Source organism: Nematolebias whitei, chromosome 20, assembly GCF_014905685.2.
Source record: "Nematolebias whitei isolate Nwh7 chromosome 20, NemWhi1, whole genome shotgun sequence".
Taxonomy (NCBI): Eukaryota; Metazoa; Chordata; class Actinopteri; order Cyprinodontiformes; family Rivulidae; genus Nematolebias; species Nematolebias whitei.
Window position 1 is genome coordinate 21,339,779 of NC_056517.1, and position 19,962 is coordinate 21,359,740.

The window sequence follows — 19,962 nt, forward strand, 5'->3', positions numbered from 1 at the left end:
TCGCTGAGAGGCAGCAGCTCTACCAGTTGTGCCACCGTGCTGCCTGATGATAAATGATACATTAACATTAAAAGAGCAGAAAAAGTTATAAGGTCTATATTAATAGCATAAGATATGGAGCATGGTGCATGCATAAACATTTCCTTGACATAAGTATAACATTCAAACTAGAAAATACCCAGCTGGGCTCATTGTGTCTTACTCTTCTATGCAGTCCCGATTTTTGTCTTCAGTGTTTTTATCTATGTTTGATGCTTCTGAGCATGTCATATATTTGCAGGACAGTTGGATCAATCTGTGCCGGGCCGGTTCATTTCGACACCTTCTCAAGCTGTGGATGTGATTATGAAAGCAGTATCCCATGGTGTGTGTTGTGCACACAGAGGAGCTGTTTTTATTTTTTATGATTTTTCACATCAGTGCTGTGCTCCCTTCAGGCCAGAGTGTTTATCTTTCTGGTGTTTAGGCTTTGGACGGCACCCAAAGCGAGGCCCTGCAGTCCGTGCAGCTCTGTTCAGGCTAACGTCTGGTAGTTGACCTCTTTTAAAGGCCTGGGTTGTCCCTGTGAGCGCACAGCCTCAGTCATCCAGTGTGAGCGTTGACGTCTGCTCAGAGCCACAGCAGTTTATTTATGCTCTCCCTTAAGTAAAAGTTCAGATGTGGTACAATCCCAGCCTGGAGTCACACTTTATTTGCTCACCCTCCTGGTCTCATTTATTCAGTTTCAGGCACGTCAAAACAGGCATGTGTTTTACTGATGCTACTGAGTAACTCAGACTGTGCCAGGCAGACAGTTAGACAAATATCTTCAATTATTTATTGTATTTACATCATCAGCATCTTTCTTATGAATAATTTAGCTTTATTGTAGATGCTTTCATGTACATGTTATCAGATTATTTAGTGTTTTTTACAATAAAAAGTTTGCTTCTATTTCGTACTGTATAATTAGTTTGAATGAATCTAACGGGATTATTTTATAACTTCAGATTACAAAGCTTTTCTGTTCTGAATTATACCTTTGTGCATTTGTGTTATTTAATGCTTTGTTTATGCTACATTCATTTCACGGTTTAACGTTTAAAATAAATTGTCACTTCAGTCAAGGAGACTTGTCAAAATGGCCTCCTCGATACAAAAGATGGGCATTTTATTATAAATAGCAAATATTTTCTTAGTGGAATTGGTTTTACTGTCCTCCGTTTGTGCATTTCATTTGTTTCAAATGTTACAAGTTGCTTTTGTTTGAAACGTCCAAATGTTGGAAATCTATTGATTCTTTTACAATTAGGCAGACATTGATTAAACATTTTGGATTTACAAATTTTAAATATTTGAGACTATAAACATTCTTGAGGGCTGTATGTTTTGGAAAGACTGTAACTTTTGTGAAAAATAATTGACCTTTTTGGTCTTTAATCTGAAGAATAAACTCTTAACATCATTTATAAGCACATATATGTTAAGCAAATTAGTCTCCCTTCATCTGGTCAACTTGCCAGCAGCTGCTCACCCTCAACTTTTCTCATCTCCGTGAACCACGTAAAACAAACTGAAGTGATTTATATTAAAGCAGCCATCATTGCTTGGGACGAAAAATGTTAGTAAAAGCTTTTCAGCTTTAATGTAGCAGATAAACCAATTTTTTCCAGCGCATAAACCACCTAAGACGTTGACAAATCATTAAATATCTTCAACTTTTACAAATCTGACTTTTTAAAAAATTAATCAGCAACAATAATAATAAATAAATATATATTTATAAAGCTTTTCTAATATAATTTTATTACTGAAGGGACTCATTGCAATGTCCTAAAGACCAGTAAAAAGGCAATTCATGAAAAAAATGAACAAAACCCCTAATATTTTCCTATATACATAATTAGTTTTCGTTTTTCTTAGTTCATATCTTCGATTTTATTACTATTTTTCTATTACATTTTATATTTTTGTTGGATGTGACTGTGACCCTGTGTACGCAGTTTCATTCCACCTCGTGTACCACATGTGGTGATTATGACAAATAAAGGTCCTTGAATCCTTAAAGTCCCTTAAATTCAATGTTTGCTGTCAAAATGTGTATACCTTACCTCGTTACCTACAGAATAATCAGACTGAAAATATGTCAACAATAGCAACTTCTCTGAAAAATAATGGAATGGACAAATCTGACAGATTTTATACATACCGTGTTTTTCAGACTATAAGGCACACCAGATTATAAGGCGCATTAAGTGAAACAAGTTCATTTTGACAGATTTTTGAGCTGTGTACCACATAAAATCAGATTTTGATCTGATCAAATGATCAGAAAATCATAAGGTACACCGGATTTTAAGGCTCAGTGTTGATTTTTGAGAAAATCAAAGGATTTTAAGTGCACCTTATAGTCCGAAAAATACGGTATATACATATTTATACTCATATTTGTTGAGTATTGTATGCAAATAAAGCACTTTGCTCACACTGAGTGCATACCTGAATTTAAGACTAGTGTATCAACAACTCTGGAAAACTACTGGCGTAAGTAAACTCTTTCAAACTGCACCTTTAGATGTACGCGTCAGGATATGTACTCAGAATAACATTTTTAATTGTTAATAGTTTGATTTTATGGGACAAAAAAATGTTCTGATTATTGAAAACTTTGGTACAAACAGGAGTGTGGTATGATTAAATGTAAAAACAGCTTGCCATACATTTATAGGAATCTGTTTTTTCCCTGTGTATAAATATCTTCTCTTGGACATGATCATAAAGTAACATTTAAAAACTTTTTTTTTTTTTTTTGCACCAGATGAAAAGACTCTTTTTTTCTAAAGAGTAAAACCAGCAAAGACTTTGATGATTTTGTCTGTAAGAATCACCGGCAGGTGTTTTAATGTTCTTCAGACTGTGCGCACCTCCTTTATTTACTCCTCCTTCTAATTTCCCTTGTGCCCGAGCGCACATCTTGTGCTGAGCTGGTGATTTACAGCAGCGTGCTGCTCTGAGCTGTGCGTACATGATGGACTGCCCTTTCCCTGCTTCTATCTTTCTGTCTGTGTATTCTATAGTCCAGTCTCTAATTACTTGATGATAAGCTTTCCTTGGGCTTCATGTTGCACTCTGTAGGGTCATTACAAATATCTGCAGACTCTTATTACTGCTTGATGAGGCACTACGCTGGACCGGAAGACTGTGGGCTTATTTCAAAGAGAGGAAGAGTATTCAGCAGACTCTAATTAGCCGGCAGAATTATAAGCAAGTTTCTAGTTTCCTGCTCAGGTGAAAGACCCCATGGCCTCCGCAGCAATTAGTGCTACGCTTTGAGTTGTTTTTGTCTTTATTCCCCTGCTTCATGTCATATCAAGCTGATGGAGAGGAGCTGCTGTGTTTTCTGTGAGGAGAAAATACACGGCTGTTATATTTGTTTGCGGAAAAGAAGCTTTGTGGTTATGAGGGAGGCATTAGAATATAGATTTTCCCTTTGAGCCTCATTAATTTGATCAAAAAGCATTCATTTAAATGTAAAGATAAAATCCCATGTTAGCTTTCGGATTTTTATGTTCGGATAAAGATTGGTTGTAAATCCTGGAAGTTATGAACAGAGAAATTGGACCTTTGAGCAGCCTCATTAAAAGTTCGATATGAAATGGCACACCAGTAGAAAATCCGTTTTCTCACATTTCTCAAAAATTCAGAAGAAAGATTATACAACTTTATTTATAAAGCACTTTAAAAACAACACTGTTGGCCAAAGTGCTGTACACTAACACATACCAAGGATAAAAACCATAAAATCAACAGATACCATAAAATTAATGAACTTCCAAAATCATAAAACAACAAACAATAAAAACAATAAAACAAATAAAAGCAGTAAAACCAACATTTCAATCTAAGTTAAAAGCCAAAGAGAAAAAAATCTCTTCAGAGAAGATTTAAAAACAGGAAGTGAGTCAGCTTGTCTGAGATGCAAAGGCAGCTCGTTCCACAGTTCAGGGGCAGCGACTGAAAACGCTCGGTCACCTCTCAGCCTCCTGTTGGACTTTGGAACGACCAACAGCAGCTGATCTGCTGATCTGAGAGAACGTGAGGGAACGTACAGCATGAGCAGGTCGGACAGAAACTGTGGGGCGAGTCCATGAAGACATTTGAAAACAAATAAACAAACCTTAAAATTAATCCGGAAACAAACTGGGAGCCAGTGTAGTGATACTAAAACAGGGGTGATGTGCTCTCGTTTTCTGGTACCAGTTAAAAGGCGAGCAGCAGCTTCTGAACCAGCTGAAGTTGAGTCAGTAATGACTGGCTCAGACCAACATAAAGTGAATTACAGTAGTTTAGACGAGTTGTAATGAAAGCATGGATTAAAATCTCAACATGATGTCATGACAGAAATGGTTTGATCTTGGCCAGTTGTCTCAGGTGATAAAAACTAGACTTGATCAGTGATTTAATCTGTGCATCAAGTTTAAAATCGTTGTCCAGCCTCATACCCAGGTAAGTTTCTGTCTCAGTCAGATAATGTGTTAAAGGAGCAGCATGGACTTTGGAACCGTCACTGGGCTTACAACAACTCTGTCTTTTCCTCATTAAAATGTAAAAAGTTCTGTGACATCCATGCTCTGACTTCTGCCATACATTCCAGGAGTTGGTTCACGGAGTACCAATTATCTTGATTTAATGGTACATAAATTTGGCCGTCATCAGCATAAAAATGAAAAGTGACACCATGTTTCTGGAGAATGTATCCCAGAGGGAGCAAATAAATGGAAAACAGAAGGAGGCTAATTATAGATCCCTGAGGTACTCCACATGTGAGAGGCACTACAGAGGACTCCATAGCACCAAAACACACACAGGATTAACCCCAAACCTTTTCTTAATTAAAAAAATAAAAATAAAAATAATGTTTTGTGCTATCTGTGCTGTTAGCTGATTGTCAGCTAAAACCACATCAAATTTTAGCTTCTTGTCTGTAAAACTGATGGAATTCAGCCATTTTTTTGTGTTTTCCAATGTAATTTATATGTGGTGGTCATCTTGAATAAGGTTGAAACTAAACATTAATCAGGTGTAGATGTACATCCAATAATTAGTTTCTGAAAGTTTCATTAAAATTCACCTAGTGGTGCACAATAAGCTATTTTACTAACAGACAAAATATTTAACCCCTCATGTTCGGACTTGGGGATCACTCATAGTCACTACTACGTCAAGATTTTGCTCAATAAATAAAAACTGACTAAGCTATAGTTTTTTATGTGTTTTCAAAGCCAGTTAGCTCTGGCAGCCATCTTGAGAGAATCGTTTACACATTTGCATATGTTGATCACTTTCTCTGAGTGAGCGGTTCAGACGATGAAGCAGCTGTCTTAAGGGCGGACGCCTTTTTCCTGTGATGTTGAAATGTTCATGTGACAGAGTAACATTCACACGCTTCAGCAATAGTTAGACGAACCTTCAACCAATGTTGAAAGTTTAAAGATCGTAGTGAAAGATCAGCTGCATGGTGTCTCGTCTTAACAGTGACCTACTCACTTACAGACAGAAAGACAAGTAGGAAGTGTGTGTTTTTGTGTTTGTTGGTGAGGTCCTGGTGGTTCTGGTCCTTATATAATAATTGAAAACCAGTGGGAAATAAAATACTTTCATTTACAGCTTATGAGATGTAGGATGTTTGCCAGGATATCAAATGTTCAAAAATATATTGTTTTCCTTCCTTAGCAAGGAGTGGAGATTAAAAAAAGCTGTAACCAATTACTAAATAAATATTGACAATACAACAATAAATGGTGTAAAATAATATTTGTGCATTACAGTTTTAACATAATTACAATGTGCTCCATGATTAGGGATATGAGTTTAGTTAAATGAAAGTTCATTAGATCTTATTAAATTCACTTTAGTGTAGGTTTCTGATTTGATCCTGGTTTAGTTAATTCTAATGCTACCACTTTATAATAAAACTTCCCTTTCTAACTATTTTAATAATATTTTATGAGGTTATAAACAGATTCAAAAGAGTTATAAAACACTTGATGCAAACTCAAGTAAAATTAAATGTATTTTTTCCTTGTAAATTTAATATTTAGCGCGATGTTTCTCCTGTTTGGCACTCAACTAGACTCATTCATAGTGATGTGTTTGACTAATATTTGATGTTGAAATATAATGAAGGAACTATAAACAGATAACAAATAAAGAAAGCATACATTGAAACAGCTTATGATTGGCTTTTCTAATTAATAAACACAATATTAATATTTTATTAATATTTACTTTAGTTTTACTGTTCGAATGTAATAAATAAAATGTTTTGTTGATGAAAAGGTCTTTGCTTGCAGTCACACTTGTCTCCATGGCAATCAGCATGTCAGAGTGTGTGTGATTGACAGCTGCCACAGCTGGGATGCAGATTCCTCTGAGGTGAGATGGAGGAGAAGCCCTTGAGGGTGTGAGTCAACCAGAAAAATCTCTGGGTGTTTATTTTTTCTGAGACATGGCTGCAACTCAGAGGTCATCTCTGCAAATAATCAAAATTAAAAAATAATATTAATAAATTACCTGAAAGCTGTCCGCTCAGTTGTGTTAAAAAGAAAAAGTTCTATTGGAATTTGAAAATTGTTAAAAGCTGTTTAATTTATTAAATTTGCTATGTTTGCCTTAAGCTTCTTCTGGGGGAAAAAAATAATAATCGCCTTGTTTGTTGGATCCAGAATTTGAATTTGACATTACAAAAAAAATAAATTAATAAATTAAAAAATAATAATAATAAATAAATAAAACACTGAAATATTCTTTAAAAAATGCTTAATGCTGTGTTGAAGAGAATTTTAAGTATGCTGGAGCAACAAGCCAATTTTCTTATTTGGGGACATTGTAGCGCCTAGGTTTCTAATGTATGGCAGGCAAAAAGTGCCATATTTTTTTAAATAAATAAATCATTACAGAATTATTTAAATATTTTTCATAAAAATTATAACTTTTTATGTAAACGCCTTGATATATCTTTGTTTAAATTTCCGCTGGATCAAATTCCTTATGAGTTGGATTGCATTGACTTTCTAATCATTCAGTCAAATGTCAGGATCTGTTGATAAGTCACACTTTAATATTTGTTTTATTTTAAGAATTATTTAAGATATCAAGCCATCCATCCATCCATCCATCCATCCATTTTTTCCCGCTTATCTGGGGTCAGGTCGCGGGAGTAGCAGCTTAAGTAGGAAGGCTCAGACTTCCCTGTCCCCAGCCACTTGGGCCAGCTCCTCCGGGGGAATCCCAAGGCGTTCCCAGGCCAGCCGAGAAACATAATCCCACCAGTGTGTCCTGGGTCTTCCTCTGAGTCTCCTCCCGATGGGACATGCCCGGAACACCTCACCAGTGAGGCATCCAGGAGGCATCCTAACCATAGATGAGGGTAGGAATGTAGATCGACCGGTAAATTGAGAACTTCGCCTTTTGACTCAGCTCTCTCTTCACCACATCAGACCGGTACAGCGCCCACTTCACTGCCGACGCTGCACCTATCTGCCTATCGATCTCACGCTCCATTTTTCCCTCATTTGTGAACAAGACCCCGAGATACTTGAACTCCTCCACCTGGGGCAGGACCTCCTCCCCGACCCAGAGAGGGCACTCGATCCTTTTCTGGCTCAAGACCATGGCCTCAGATTTGGCGGAACTGATCATGATCCCGGCCACGTCACACTCGGCTGCAAACCGCTCCACCGAAAGCTGTAGATCACGACTTGATGAAGCCAATAGGACAACATCATCTGCAAAAAACAGAGAAGTGATCCTAAGGCCTCCAAAACAGATCACCTCAACACCTTGGCTGCACCTAGAAATTATGTCCATAAAAGTTATGAACAGAATCGGTGACAAGGGGCAACCTTGGTGGAGTCCAACTCTCACTGGGAATGAGCCCGACTTACTGCCGGCAATGCAGACCAAGCTCTGTCACCGGTTGTACAGGGACCTAACAGCCCATATCAAAGGGCCCGGTACCCCATACTCCCGGAGTACTCCCCACAGGGCTCCCTGAGGGGCTCTGCCGAATGCCTTCTCCAAGTCCACAAAGCACATGTAGACTGGATGGGCAAACTCCCACGCACCCTCAAGGACCCTGCTGAGGGTGTAGAGCTGGTCTAGTGTTCCACAACTAGGACGAAAACTGCACTGCTCCTCCTGAATCTGAGGTTCGACTATCCGACGGATCGTCCTCTCTAGAACCCTGAATAGACCTTACCAGGGAGGCTTAAGAGCGTGATCCCCCTGTAGTTAGAACACACTCTATGGTCCCCCATTTTGAATAGGGGGACCACCACCCCAGTCTGCCAATCCAGGGGAACTGCCCTTGATGTCCACACAATATTGCAGGGTCATGTAAGCCAACACAACCCCACAACATCCAGAGCCTTTAGGAACTCCGGGTGAATCTCATCCACTCCTGGAGCCTTGCCACCAAGGAGCTTTTTAACTACCTCGGTGACCTCAGAACCAGAGATTGGAGAGTCCAACCCAAAGTCCCCAGGTTCCACTTGCTCAGTGGAAGACATGCCGGTGGAATTGTGGAGGTCTTCAAAGTACTCTGCCCATCGACCCACGACATCCCGAGTTGAGGTCAGCATACCACCTCGACTATAAATAGTGTTGATGGCATACTGCCCCCCCCCCCCCCGAGATGCCGGATGGTGGACCAGAATTGTCTCAAAGCCGTACGGAAGTTGTTCTCCATGGCCTCTCCAAACTCCTCCCATGCCCGTGTTTTTGCCTCAGTGACCACCCAAGCCGCATGCCGCTTGGACTGCTGGTACTCATCAGCTGCTTCCGGGCTCCCACAGGCCAAAAAGGCCCGATAGGACTCCTTCTTCAGCCTGACAGCATCCCTCACCGCCGGTGTCCACCACCGGGTTCCAGGGTTACCGCTGCGACAGGCACCGCCAACCTTGCGGCCACAGCTCTGATAAGCCACCTCGACAATAGAGGTGTGGAACATGGCCCACTCAGACTCAATATCTCCTGCCTCCCCTGGAACGTGTAGCTCAGCTCCGCCCCTCTCTTCACCCGAGTGTCCAAGACATGCGGCCACAGATCCGATGAGATGACAAAAAAGTCGATCATTGAACTGCGGCCTAGGGTGTCCTGGTGCCAAGAGCACATATGGACACCCTTATGCCTGAACATGGTGTTTGTTATGGACAATCCATGACGAGCACAAAAGTCCAACAACAGAACACCACTTGCTTCAGATCAGGGGGGCCATTCCTCCCAATCACACCCCTCCAGGTCTCACTGTCATTGCCCACGTGAGCATTAAAGTCCCCCAGTAGAACAAGGGAGCCCCCAGGAGGCGCACTCTCCAGTACCCCCTCTAAGGACTCCAAAAAAGGTGGGTAATCTGAGCTGCTGTTTTGCGCATAAGCACAAACAAGAGTCAGAACCCATCCCCCCCCACACGTAGGTGGAGGGAGGCTACCCTCTCGTTTACCGGGGTGAACCCCAACGTACAGGCACCAAGATGGGGGGCAACAAGTATGCCCACTCCTGCTTGACGCCTCTCACCAGGGGCAACTCCAGAGTGGAAGAGTGTCCAACCCCTCTCAAGGAAACTGGTTCGTTGAGGTCAGTCCGACTATTTCTAGCCGGAACCTCTCAGCCTCCTTCCCCACCAGAGAGGTGACATTCCACGTTCCATTAGCCAGCTTCTGTAGCCGAGGATCAGACCGCCAAGGTTCCCGCCCTCGGCCACCACCCATCCCACATTGCACCCGACCCCTTTGGCCCCTCTCACAGGTGGTGAGCCCATGGGAAGGGGGACCCATGTCTCCTCTTCGGGCTGTACCCGGCTGGGCTCCATAGGTAAAAGCCCAGCCACCAGGCGCTCGCCATCGTGGCCCACCTCCAGGCCCGGCTTCAGAGTGGGGCCCCGGTGACACACGTCCGGGCGAGGGAACATTGATTCCATTTGTTCATCAAGCCATCCGTTACAAATCTTGGGTGAAAATGGATATGGATCTTAAGCTCGACAGCCAGATAAGTTCACTTGTTAAATAGAGCTTTTTCCAGTTACGGCAGCTAGCTCAAATAAAGCCCATCCTTTCACGTCAGCACTTTGAAACAGTAATTCGTGCCATTGTGACCACTAGGCTGGATTACTGTAATGCTCTTTATGTGGGGGTTAGTAGCTCCTCCATTGCCCGACCTCAGATGGTGCAAAATGCTGCTGCATTGCTTTTAACTGGCACATGTAAACACGAGCACATTTCCCTTATTTTAGCCTCACCTCACTGGTTGCCCATACATTTTAGGATCAGTTTAAATATTATTTTATTTACTTTTAAATCACTCGATGGTCTTGCCCCACCCTACCTCTCTGAGCTGCTACAGCCTTATACCTCCTCACATGCTCTCAGGTCAGCTGATCAGCTGCTCCTGAGTGCGCCCAAAACAAAGCTCAAGCTTAGAGGTGACCTAAAACTTTAGAACGGTCTGCCTCTCCACATCAGACAGACCTCCTTGCTGCCTGTTTTTAAATCCCATCTTAAAACTTGTCTTTTTCCCAAGGCTTTTGACACCGTGTGAGATGTTGATTTTACTATTGTTATTTATGTGATACTCCTTTTACTGTTTTAATTTTTTTTCATTGCATAGCTGTTTATGTGTTTTTAATTACTTTTTGTCTTTTATTTTATTCTTTTTGTGCTTTTTAACTTGTCTGTACAGCACTTTGGTCCTGTATGGGTGTTTTTAAAGTGCTTTATAAATAAAGTTGGATTGGAAAAATCAGTGCAGACGTTCCTGTTTTTAGTATTTTATCTCATTTCATAATGTAGCTTGATTTTATTTGTTTTATACTTATATTTACTTTTCATTTTATATGTATTTCTTGGCTGTTTATTGTTGTGCGTACCTTATCTGTGGTTTTATCTAAAACAGGTCTCTCTTGAAAACGAGTCCTCGTGACTCAATGAGACTAACCTGTATAAATAAAGGTTGAATGAAAATTAGTAATCATAAATCAATAGACCGTGTGATGTGTTCTGTGTTTGAAGTGATATTTATATTTCTGTGTGGTTGATTTTGCAGCGGTACTACCAATAATACATTGTGACAAACTGGTGGTCAACAACAGGAAGGATTATTTTTTATATAAAATTGTGCAATAAGTCATTTTTGTCAGAGTTTCAGGTATCATAACCACTTGTTCTACTTGACGTTTGCCTCAGCAGTCTCTGCTTCTTCCACCTCGGAGGAGAAACACACAATTTCAATCCACAGCCGGAGTTTTTTGACTTGTTGAAAAAGCTTCTGGCTTCTGGCTGAGATCACATGTGACTGATGGCAGGTGGCTGGGAGGTGGGAGCTGCTTCCCCATTCAATACACTCCACATCCAAGCCCTTCATCTGTCACCACAGTAGGCAGTCTGGGATGTTCTGCCAGGGCTATTCCTAGCTCTGCTTGTCACGTACACTAAAAATATGCATACTCACACATACACACACATTCATATACACCTGTCTGTGGCCATTTCCCCCTGTGTCTCCATGAAGTGAGCACATTAACAGTGGCAGGTAGTTGCTGCAGCATGCACCAGCTGTCCTGAGGAGATGACTGTCAGGGAATTAAAGATGAAATCAGGTTTCTGACTCATGCTGCACCAGAGGTCTCATTCAAAACTGCACCAGGTGGATTTTAATGAAGGAACCACGACTCAGCAGCTTAAATCCAAAAGAAAACTGATCAACTTGCAGACTCATCCTTAAACTCTGAAGTCAGTGAAGTTCAAGCAATTCCCTCCAAGCTTGAAGTTTATTTGAAAGATAGCATTTAACAAAAAACTCATTTTTTAATCCGTAAAAAGGACCCTTGTAGTCTCTTCCTAGTAATGATTTATTTTAATGATGAGCATTTTCACAAGTTTAATTGTAATTATGTGCAGAACTTGAGTGGAGAGTCAAATTAACAAAGCTTTGCTGAAGCTGGGTTTTACAGCTGTCCTCTAAATGTGTCATTTGCAGTGAAATAAGTACACAACCTTGATATTAATTTTAAATTCATGTTTTTTATGGGCTGTTGATATTTTGAAGGTCATAGCTAATTTAATCACACATTTTTTTTAAATTCAGCTAAAGTTCTAGAAAACCAACAAAATATATTGTGACTTTTTACTAAACAGATCTAGATGGAAAATCAAAAGAAAAACATAAAAAAACAAGCTACATTTAAATTTCTAAATAAAACGTGAAATATATAAGTCCATTTTTGTTTTACTCTTTGCAAAGTTGATGCTAGTTAATGAATTAACCAGCTTATTAGTATTTTTAGCAAACCATTGTTTGAATGACTTAACTTTCAACGCTGGAGGTAGACATTTATTATCACTCACCGTCGAGACACAAAAGGCAGGCGATAATGTTTTTATTTTTGTGTCCATACATGCATTTGTCTGTAATATTAGGCACATCTCATGATCCACAAAATGCATTTCACTGAAACTTATCGAAGGATGCACAACTGATTAACTTTTGAACCTGATTAGAGATGGCCACCACAGCCAGCTGACCTGCATGACAGCATAAGGGTTTTGCAAATTGTACCTCATTTATACACACTATAACAATCTGTTTTTGTTGTAAGGTTCAAAATATTTCCAAATTTCCAGGATGTAAAACTGACAACTTGCAGCAAGAAGTAGGAGGGAAGGAGCACAACTCTGTGCAGAGCAAAGCCCTGACCACTTCTAGCATCCCATTTAACAGAAGTTAAACAACAAGTAATTTAGCTGTACTTTTCCATTGTGACTCTTTAAAACCTTAGTATACCTGATGATGAGGAACAACTCTGATCCATGCAGGTCTCACCTCACAACTCACAGCATCGTAAACATCTGCTCCTCACTACACGGTGCCACATACAGTAATTAACCAGACCAACCAAACAGGTGGAATTGACACAGTCTGTCCTTTGTCTATCTTTGTATTTCTGTATCTTCCCTTTCTGCTTTTTGTGTTTATTTCATTCTGCTTCTAGTGTCATTCTGTTCCTTGTGTATTCTGACTCTGTGCTTCATGTCAGTTTCCACTCCCTCCTCAGTCTGCCTCTCCAGTCTTTATCATTCACACCTGTCCCTCATCAGCCACCTGCCCAGGTGCTCTCATTACTCACTCTCCCTCTACCTTATTTAACGCTCTTTTCTCCTCCACTCTCCGTTCGGTCATTGTTCTGTTCTGCACAGATGACTCAGTCCTCTTCTGTTCCTGTCCGAGTATCTGTCTGTATCTGTCCTGTTTACCTGCCTGATCACCTGCCTGATCTCAGTTTGTAAGTTTTTTGCTGCCACGTCAGCCTTTAACTCCTGCCTTGCTCGCCTGCCTGCAAATGGGTCTAAAAGCTGAGGATTGTGTCAGGAATAGCCTTGATGGGTCAAGGAAGTTCTGAACCTTGATGTTTTATAATTAGACATGACAAAATGGAAGTCAACAATATAAAATCACTAGCTGTGGAAGGAAGATAAGAAATTTATTTCTAAATAAATTAAATAAAAATGAACTTTCAGTAGATTTACAAGGTGTGACTTAAAACTGATGTTTTTACTGGGGTTTATTTCAGAAACTTGTTCATTAATAAAAAGTGTAATATTTACTGTGTTTCTACTCTTGGCTTGCCTCCCAAGGCTTCGACTGAGAGTCTACCCCCTCAGACTGAGGGTGCATTCACACCAGCCCTGTTTAGTCCGCTTTAATCGAACTCTAGCTCGTTTTCCTAGAAAGTCTGGTTCATTTAGAGAGGTGTGAACGCGCCATCGAACTCTGTCACGGAACAAAAAGGCGAACTCTGGCTCGGGCTAAAACCTAGGTCACGGTCCGGTAGAAGCGAACTCCAGCGCGGTTCGAGTACAGTGTGAATGTAAACAGACCGAGCCCCGCTCCGCAGGGTGAACGAACACGCATTTCTTTGACCTTATATGGAGCCGTCAGCTGCCTTGTGTGAAAAAACAATATTCTCCATGGTCTTCTGCCTCATCTTCTGCTCATGCTAAGTCCATTTTTGAAAAATGACAAAATATAACTCCTAAAACTGCTAAAACTTGATGCCACTTCGTTTTTATTTTTATTTACAGAAGAAGAAGAAGACTTGTCTTCAGAGGTTTTTGTGTCATTTCTTTCAGTAGTTCTAGGTGCAGCGCCCCCACAGGCGAGCGGGGGAATAGGTTGGTTCAACAGGTTGACTCGACTGCACAGTGCAGTGTGAATGCAAACGCACCAGCTCAAATGTAAACAAAAGGTCATGAATATTGGTCCCGAACCGAGTCTACTGGACTATCTGGTGTGAAAACGACCTAAGACACATTCAGCGCTCACCAAGGACCTTCATGGACTGTCAGAAATATCAGCATCTTAATACGTACATAGTCCTGTCTGTTGTGAAGAGCCGGCTTCATTTAGTCAGGTCAAAAAACTTCACAGTGTGTCAACTAAAGTACTGATTCTGTTTTGATTCCTGCATTGTTTCTTGGGAACTAGAACCTATTAACATTTTCTCAACAAGAGAAAATTGGTCTGCTATGAAATTTGAGGAAGAAAGTAAACGTGAAAAGAATCATGTTCAAATAAAGTCGTTCATTGTTCTTTACTCAGGAAAGTGGATGTGTTCTTAACACGTCTCATTGTGGAAACTGCAAACAGCAGAAAAAGTTGATCAAATTTGCCCTCCTGGCACGCCACGTGTTCTTCCCAGCAGCCTTCAGTGTGCTTCATATCAGACTCTTAATCAAATGAAGGACGTCTCACTAATTTAATACTGAAAGGTGAAAAGGTGGAGTTGGAAAAAGGTAGGAATCTCACAACTTCAATAATTAGACTTGTCTTCCCTGTTGAGCGCCTCAAAGTGAGCTTAGCTGCAGGCCTCTGCATTGGTGTCAGATGCATTTTTAATGTGGGGGGTACACATTAGTGGGCGGTCTAGGGGTCCTCTCCCAGAAAATGTTTTAATAAATCGATGCAATTTCCTGCATTCTGGTATAGTTCAACAGGTTGTTTGGCATCTACTTTTACATCTACAGAGAGCATGGCACAACAAGAAATAGCCTGACCAACTGTTCTCCTTGTATGAATAGAGTAGGCGCCGCTTCTCTCACGCCCGTCGACAAATGCAGGCACTAATTTAGCATTAAGTTAGCATCGCCCAATGCAGACATGTTAGCTAAGATGCTACAGACGTAGTGTTCTACTTTTCTCATGCATCCTAATCCCCCACCCCAGTTAACAACTGCCAGCACTAACGTAGCGTTACGCTAGTATGCAATACAGAGGTGTCTCCTCCACAGACATACATACCTAGATGCCCCAATGAGCGCTGAATCGTACATCGATGCCATTTTAAATGTGGCGGAACTGCCGGTCATTTAATGCAAAGAAATGGACAGAACTTCATAAAATATCGTTCTACAAAGTGTTTTTAGTTGATGCCCATCATTTGCACACAATGTAATATATTTGAAAAACAGACAGGCACCAAAGACAACATTTATACATTTTAACGTTAAAAGTGAGTGAGCGCCCTGTCAGGCCAAGTGACCTCGGGGAAACACTGCATGTGGTGCGGTGAGTTATTGTAGGTAACCAGGAAAACCTGGAGTGGACTTTTAGTTGTTTGAGTATTCTCCTGTTAATCAAGTGGAATGGATTCGTTCACAAAGAAATACAAACAGCGCTGAGTGAACTAATATTTCATGGTAAATGGGGGTGGGGGGGTCCAAATGAATATTTTTTCAATGTGAGAGGGACACGTTCTCTTCACATATAATTCATGCAACGCCTATGGGCCTCTGGATTAGTTTTGACATATTTCAACATATTTTCAAACACTTTTAGGCATAACGCAGTTTTAAAAATGGTTAAACTTATTTTACTTTAAGTTAAATTCAGTACTTTGGTGTGTGTTCTTGTGCTCACAGTGTTTGCCTCTCCGCGGTCATGGATTTGTTTTGGGCAAGTACCAGTGCAGCTGCAAAAAAGGCTTCTACCACCCCAGCAGAGTCGCAGTCAATGGCTTCACACGTAAGTCACAAGTCAAACTACAAGTTGACATGTCTGCACGAAAACTTTGGTGACTTGCTGACTTTAAAGATAAACCTTCATACATGTCTAATATGTGAGAATGAAACATTTTACCATTGAAAACCTTTCGTGGTGAAATGGATATGGAAGAAACTGCTATTAGCCAAATGTATGTACATAACAGTTCAAACATTAGTGCTTTAGTACAAGCTAAAATGGCAACGTAATATAATTAAAACTATTAAGTAACAGCCTGACCATATTTAAAACAAAATGTTTCAATGAAGCCATCATTTTCTGTTTAAAAATGTATTTTTTTTTTTTACGTTAGTGAGGTAATAAACATATCTGGTTTATCATTTTCACAAAATATTAAGTTATTGTTGACCATTATTTACCAAAAACATGCATGTTAGTCTGCCTTCAGGCCCAGGCTTCCCTTGCAGAAGAGACATGTGATCTCAATGGGGTTTGTCTGGTTAAATAAAGGTTAATAAATAAATACTGCTATTAATCCTTTAAAATGGTATAAATTTGCAATTGCAGACGCAGGGTTTGACTCCAAACAGCATCTTGAGCAACAAATGTTAATAAAACATTTGACTGAAGATGACCGCAAAGACCATCATCTCTGGATGGAGCTTATAGTTGAATAAATACCATTTAAAAATAGCATGACAGTGAAAACTGATGTTCATTTTTTTTCTAGGATAAACTCAAAGAAATGTGCATGTGCAAATAAATGAAAAAACAAGTAGTAAATTAGTTTAAATATGTGATTAAAACACCAACGTTCATGCTCATTAATCCAGGTATAAATCCAACAACGTTCAGTCGTGTCATCTGGACGGTTTCTTTTGTTGCTGAGATGTTTTGTCCTTCATCCAAAGGACTTCTTCAGTCTGAGGAGCCACCAAACCAAACTGAATCCCACAAACAGCTCACTCCCAGAGTGGAAAAAGAAGTCCTTTGGATGAAGGACAAAACATCTCAGCAACAAAAGAAACTGTACAGATGACCTGACTGAACATTGTTGTGATTAACAGTTTTAATATGAACCATTTTATATGTTTCAATATTTGTTTAGTGTTAAAATCACATCAGTACAAAACAAAGAACATTACAAAAACATAAATTAGGTGTTAAGAAGTCATTCAGACCTTTTAATGTGTGATTCAGTGGGAAGGTTTTGAACAAATAATATCTTACCTGTTGTAGATAGCTCCATCTATGGCCTCATTTTAGAGAACAAGTTTAATTTTGTCCAGATTGGCAAACTAACATCTAGTTTGTAAGATAATTATTGGACATTACCTTTCCACAGAATCTCACCTCAAAAGATCTGAACTTTTACTTTGAAAGGTAAGAAAAAAAATGCTTAAATAATAAAAATGTAACCATTTTAATCTTACGTAATTTTAAACTTATCTACTTCTTTAATTTTGTTAATCTTATTTATTTTACTTCAATTTATAAATAACATTTAGGTTTATTAAAATGAGTGAAATGACTCATTACTTTGAACTTTAACAAACAGCACAATTTAACCTACATCAAAGTTAAGGTCAATGTTTCTTTATTGTCATTCGTACTATATTCACTATATGCATCAAGTAAACATTAAAAGTGTCAAATGACTTGGGGCAATGAAAATGGCAGATCTTTTTGTATTTTTATAGTTTTATCTTTTTGCAGTTATTCTTAATTTTTCCTCCTCTTTTTAACAAGTGGCCACTGCTCTTCTTTGCGTGAGGTCAGCCAGCTTTGCAGATAGTGGAGTTTTGACCTGATTTACATTTTATATTCACCTCAAGCTTTGTTTCTTCCACTACTTTATCTCTTGAATCCATAAAAACTTTATTTTTCACAACATGATTACCAAAGTTTATACAGGTTGACTTTGGGATGCTGAATGTTTTTACCTAACTCAGTATTGTTAATGTCAAAATCAAAGGAACTGTGATATTTTTAATATCATTCACACAGATGAATTGATGAGTTTTGTCTAATAATCATATTTCCTGTTGATCAGCATTTCTGTTACTCTTATAACCAATTGTGTTCAGCATGTTCCTGATGCAACAAATTAAATTAAAGCTGCTCATAAATTCAAACCCAAGTTAAATTTTATACTTTAATTTGCTTTTTGTGGTCTTAAATCACTTTCTGCTGGTTTCTGAGGGAAAAGCTAAATCTTTCAGCGTGCTTCACATGTACTCCTTATTCTGACTTGCTTTGAAAGTGATCTGGAGGAGTCAAATGTTTCTCGCTGAGTAAGCTCTTCTGAAAGACAAATCCAGGAAAAGTGGTAAAAGTTTTTATCCCTTCAATTTATTAGCCCTAATACATTTAGGTGTTAATATATTTGTCCTAACATAAAGTCAAAATCTAACTTTGTATTTTTGGAGCCAGTTACCAAAAGCAATGAACACAATAATGAAATAGTTGTGTGCTTGTAAGAATTTTGGATAAACATAGACATTTTATAGCAAAATACATTAAATACAAGTTGTCTTTATATTCATAGATTATAAATGTACAATTCTGGTGTTTCTTTTTGCATTAATTTATCATTTTTGTTCACAAGATCACATGGCAGCTAGCTTTTTACAGGAAGCATAGCTGCCGTGTATCCATCCATCCATTCATTATCTTCTGCTTGTTCTGAAGTCGGGTCATGGGGGCAGCAGCTTGAGCAGGAAGGCCCAGACATCTTTTTCCACAACCACCTCTTCCAGCTCTTCTGGGAGGACTCTAAGGCTTTTCTAGGCCAACAGAGAGATATAGTCTCTCCAGCGTGTCCTGGGTCTTCCCGGGGTCTCCTCCCAGTTGGACATGCCTGAAGCACCTTCCTAGGGAGGCACCTAGGGAGCATCCTGGTTGAGCTGGTTCCAGCCAGAAACACCTCAACTGACTCTTCTCGATGTGGACGAGCAGTGGTTCTACTCCGAGTCTGTCCCAGATAACTGAACTTCTCACCCTCTCTCTAAGTGATTTTGTTATTTTGGTCACTACCCAGAGCTCATGACTGTAGGTGAGGGTAGGAACGTAGAATAAAGAGAGAGCTTTGCCTTACAGCTCAGCTCCCTCTTCACCAAAATGGACCGGCACAGAGTCCGCAATACGGCAGATGCCGCACCAATCCATCTGTCAATCTCACACTCCATTCTTTCCTCATTCGTGAACAAAACACCAAGATACTTGAACTCCTCCACTTGAGGCAGAACCTCACTCTCAAGAGAGCAATCCACCCTTTTCTGACTGAGGACCATGGCCTCAGATTCGGAGGTGCTGATTCTCATCCCAGCTGCAAACCGTTCCATTGAGAGCTGAAGCTCACAGCACAATGACACCAACAGAACCACTTCATCTGCAAATAGCAGAGATGGAATCCCTCCGCCCCCTGGCTGCACCGAGAAATTCTGTCCATAAAAGTTATGAACAGAATCAGTGACAACGGGCAGCCCTGGCGGAAGCCAACTCTCATCCTGAATGGGTCTGACTTACTGGCAATATGAACCAAACTCTTGCACTGCTTGTATAGAGACTGAGCATCTGGTAGCAACGGGCTCCCAATCCCATACTCAAAGAGCACCCCCCACAGTGTACCTCGAGAAACACGGTCAAACACCTTCTCCAAGTCCACAAAACATATGTAGACTGGATGGGCAAACTCCCATGACCCTAGTGATAGCAGATCTGTTGGTATTTTAATAGTTTTAGCTTTTCACAGCTATTCTAAGGTAAAGAACGGATCCAGTGTTCCACGGCCAGGATGGAACCTGCATTGTTCCTCCTGAATCTGCGTTTCGACCAATGATCAGATTCTCTTCTCCAGTACCCCAGAATAGACCTTACCAGGGGAGCTAAGGAGAGTGATTCCCCTGTAATTATAGCACAACCTCCTGT

At 40.0% G+C, this 19,962-nt stretch overlaps 1 protein-coding gene across 1 annotated transcript in view; it reads left to right on the top strand.

The window, feature by feature from the left end:
* Positions 1-19,962, top strand: part of gpr158a (G protein-coupled receptor 158a) — a 111,879-nt gene that overhangs the window by 48,187 nt on the left and 43,730 nt on the right. Inside the window, exon 3 of the mRNA XM_037694443.1 lies at positions 15,951-16,053. Within this exon, the coding sequence (XP_037550371.1) occupies positions 15,951-16,053 (103 nt within the window). The remainder of the gene's footprint in view (positions 1-15,950; positions 16,054-19,962) is intronic.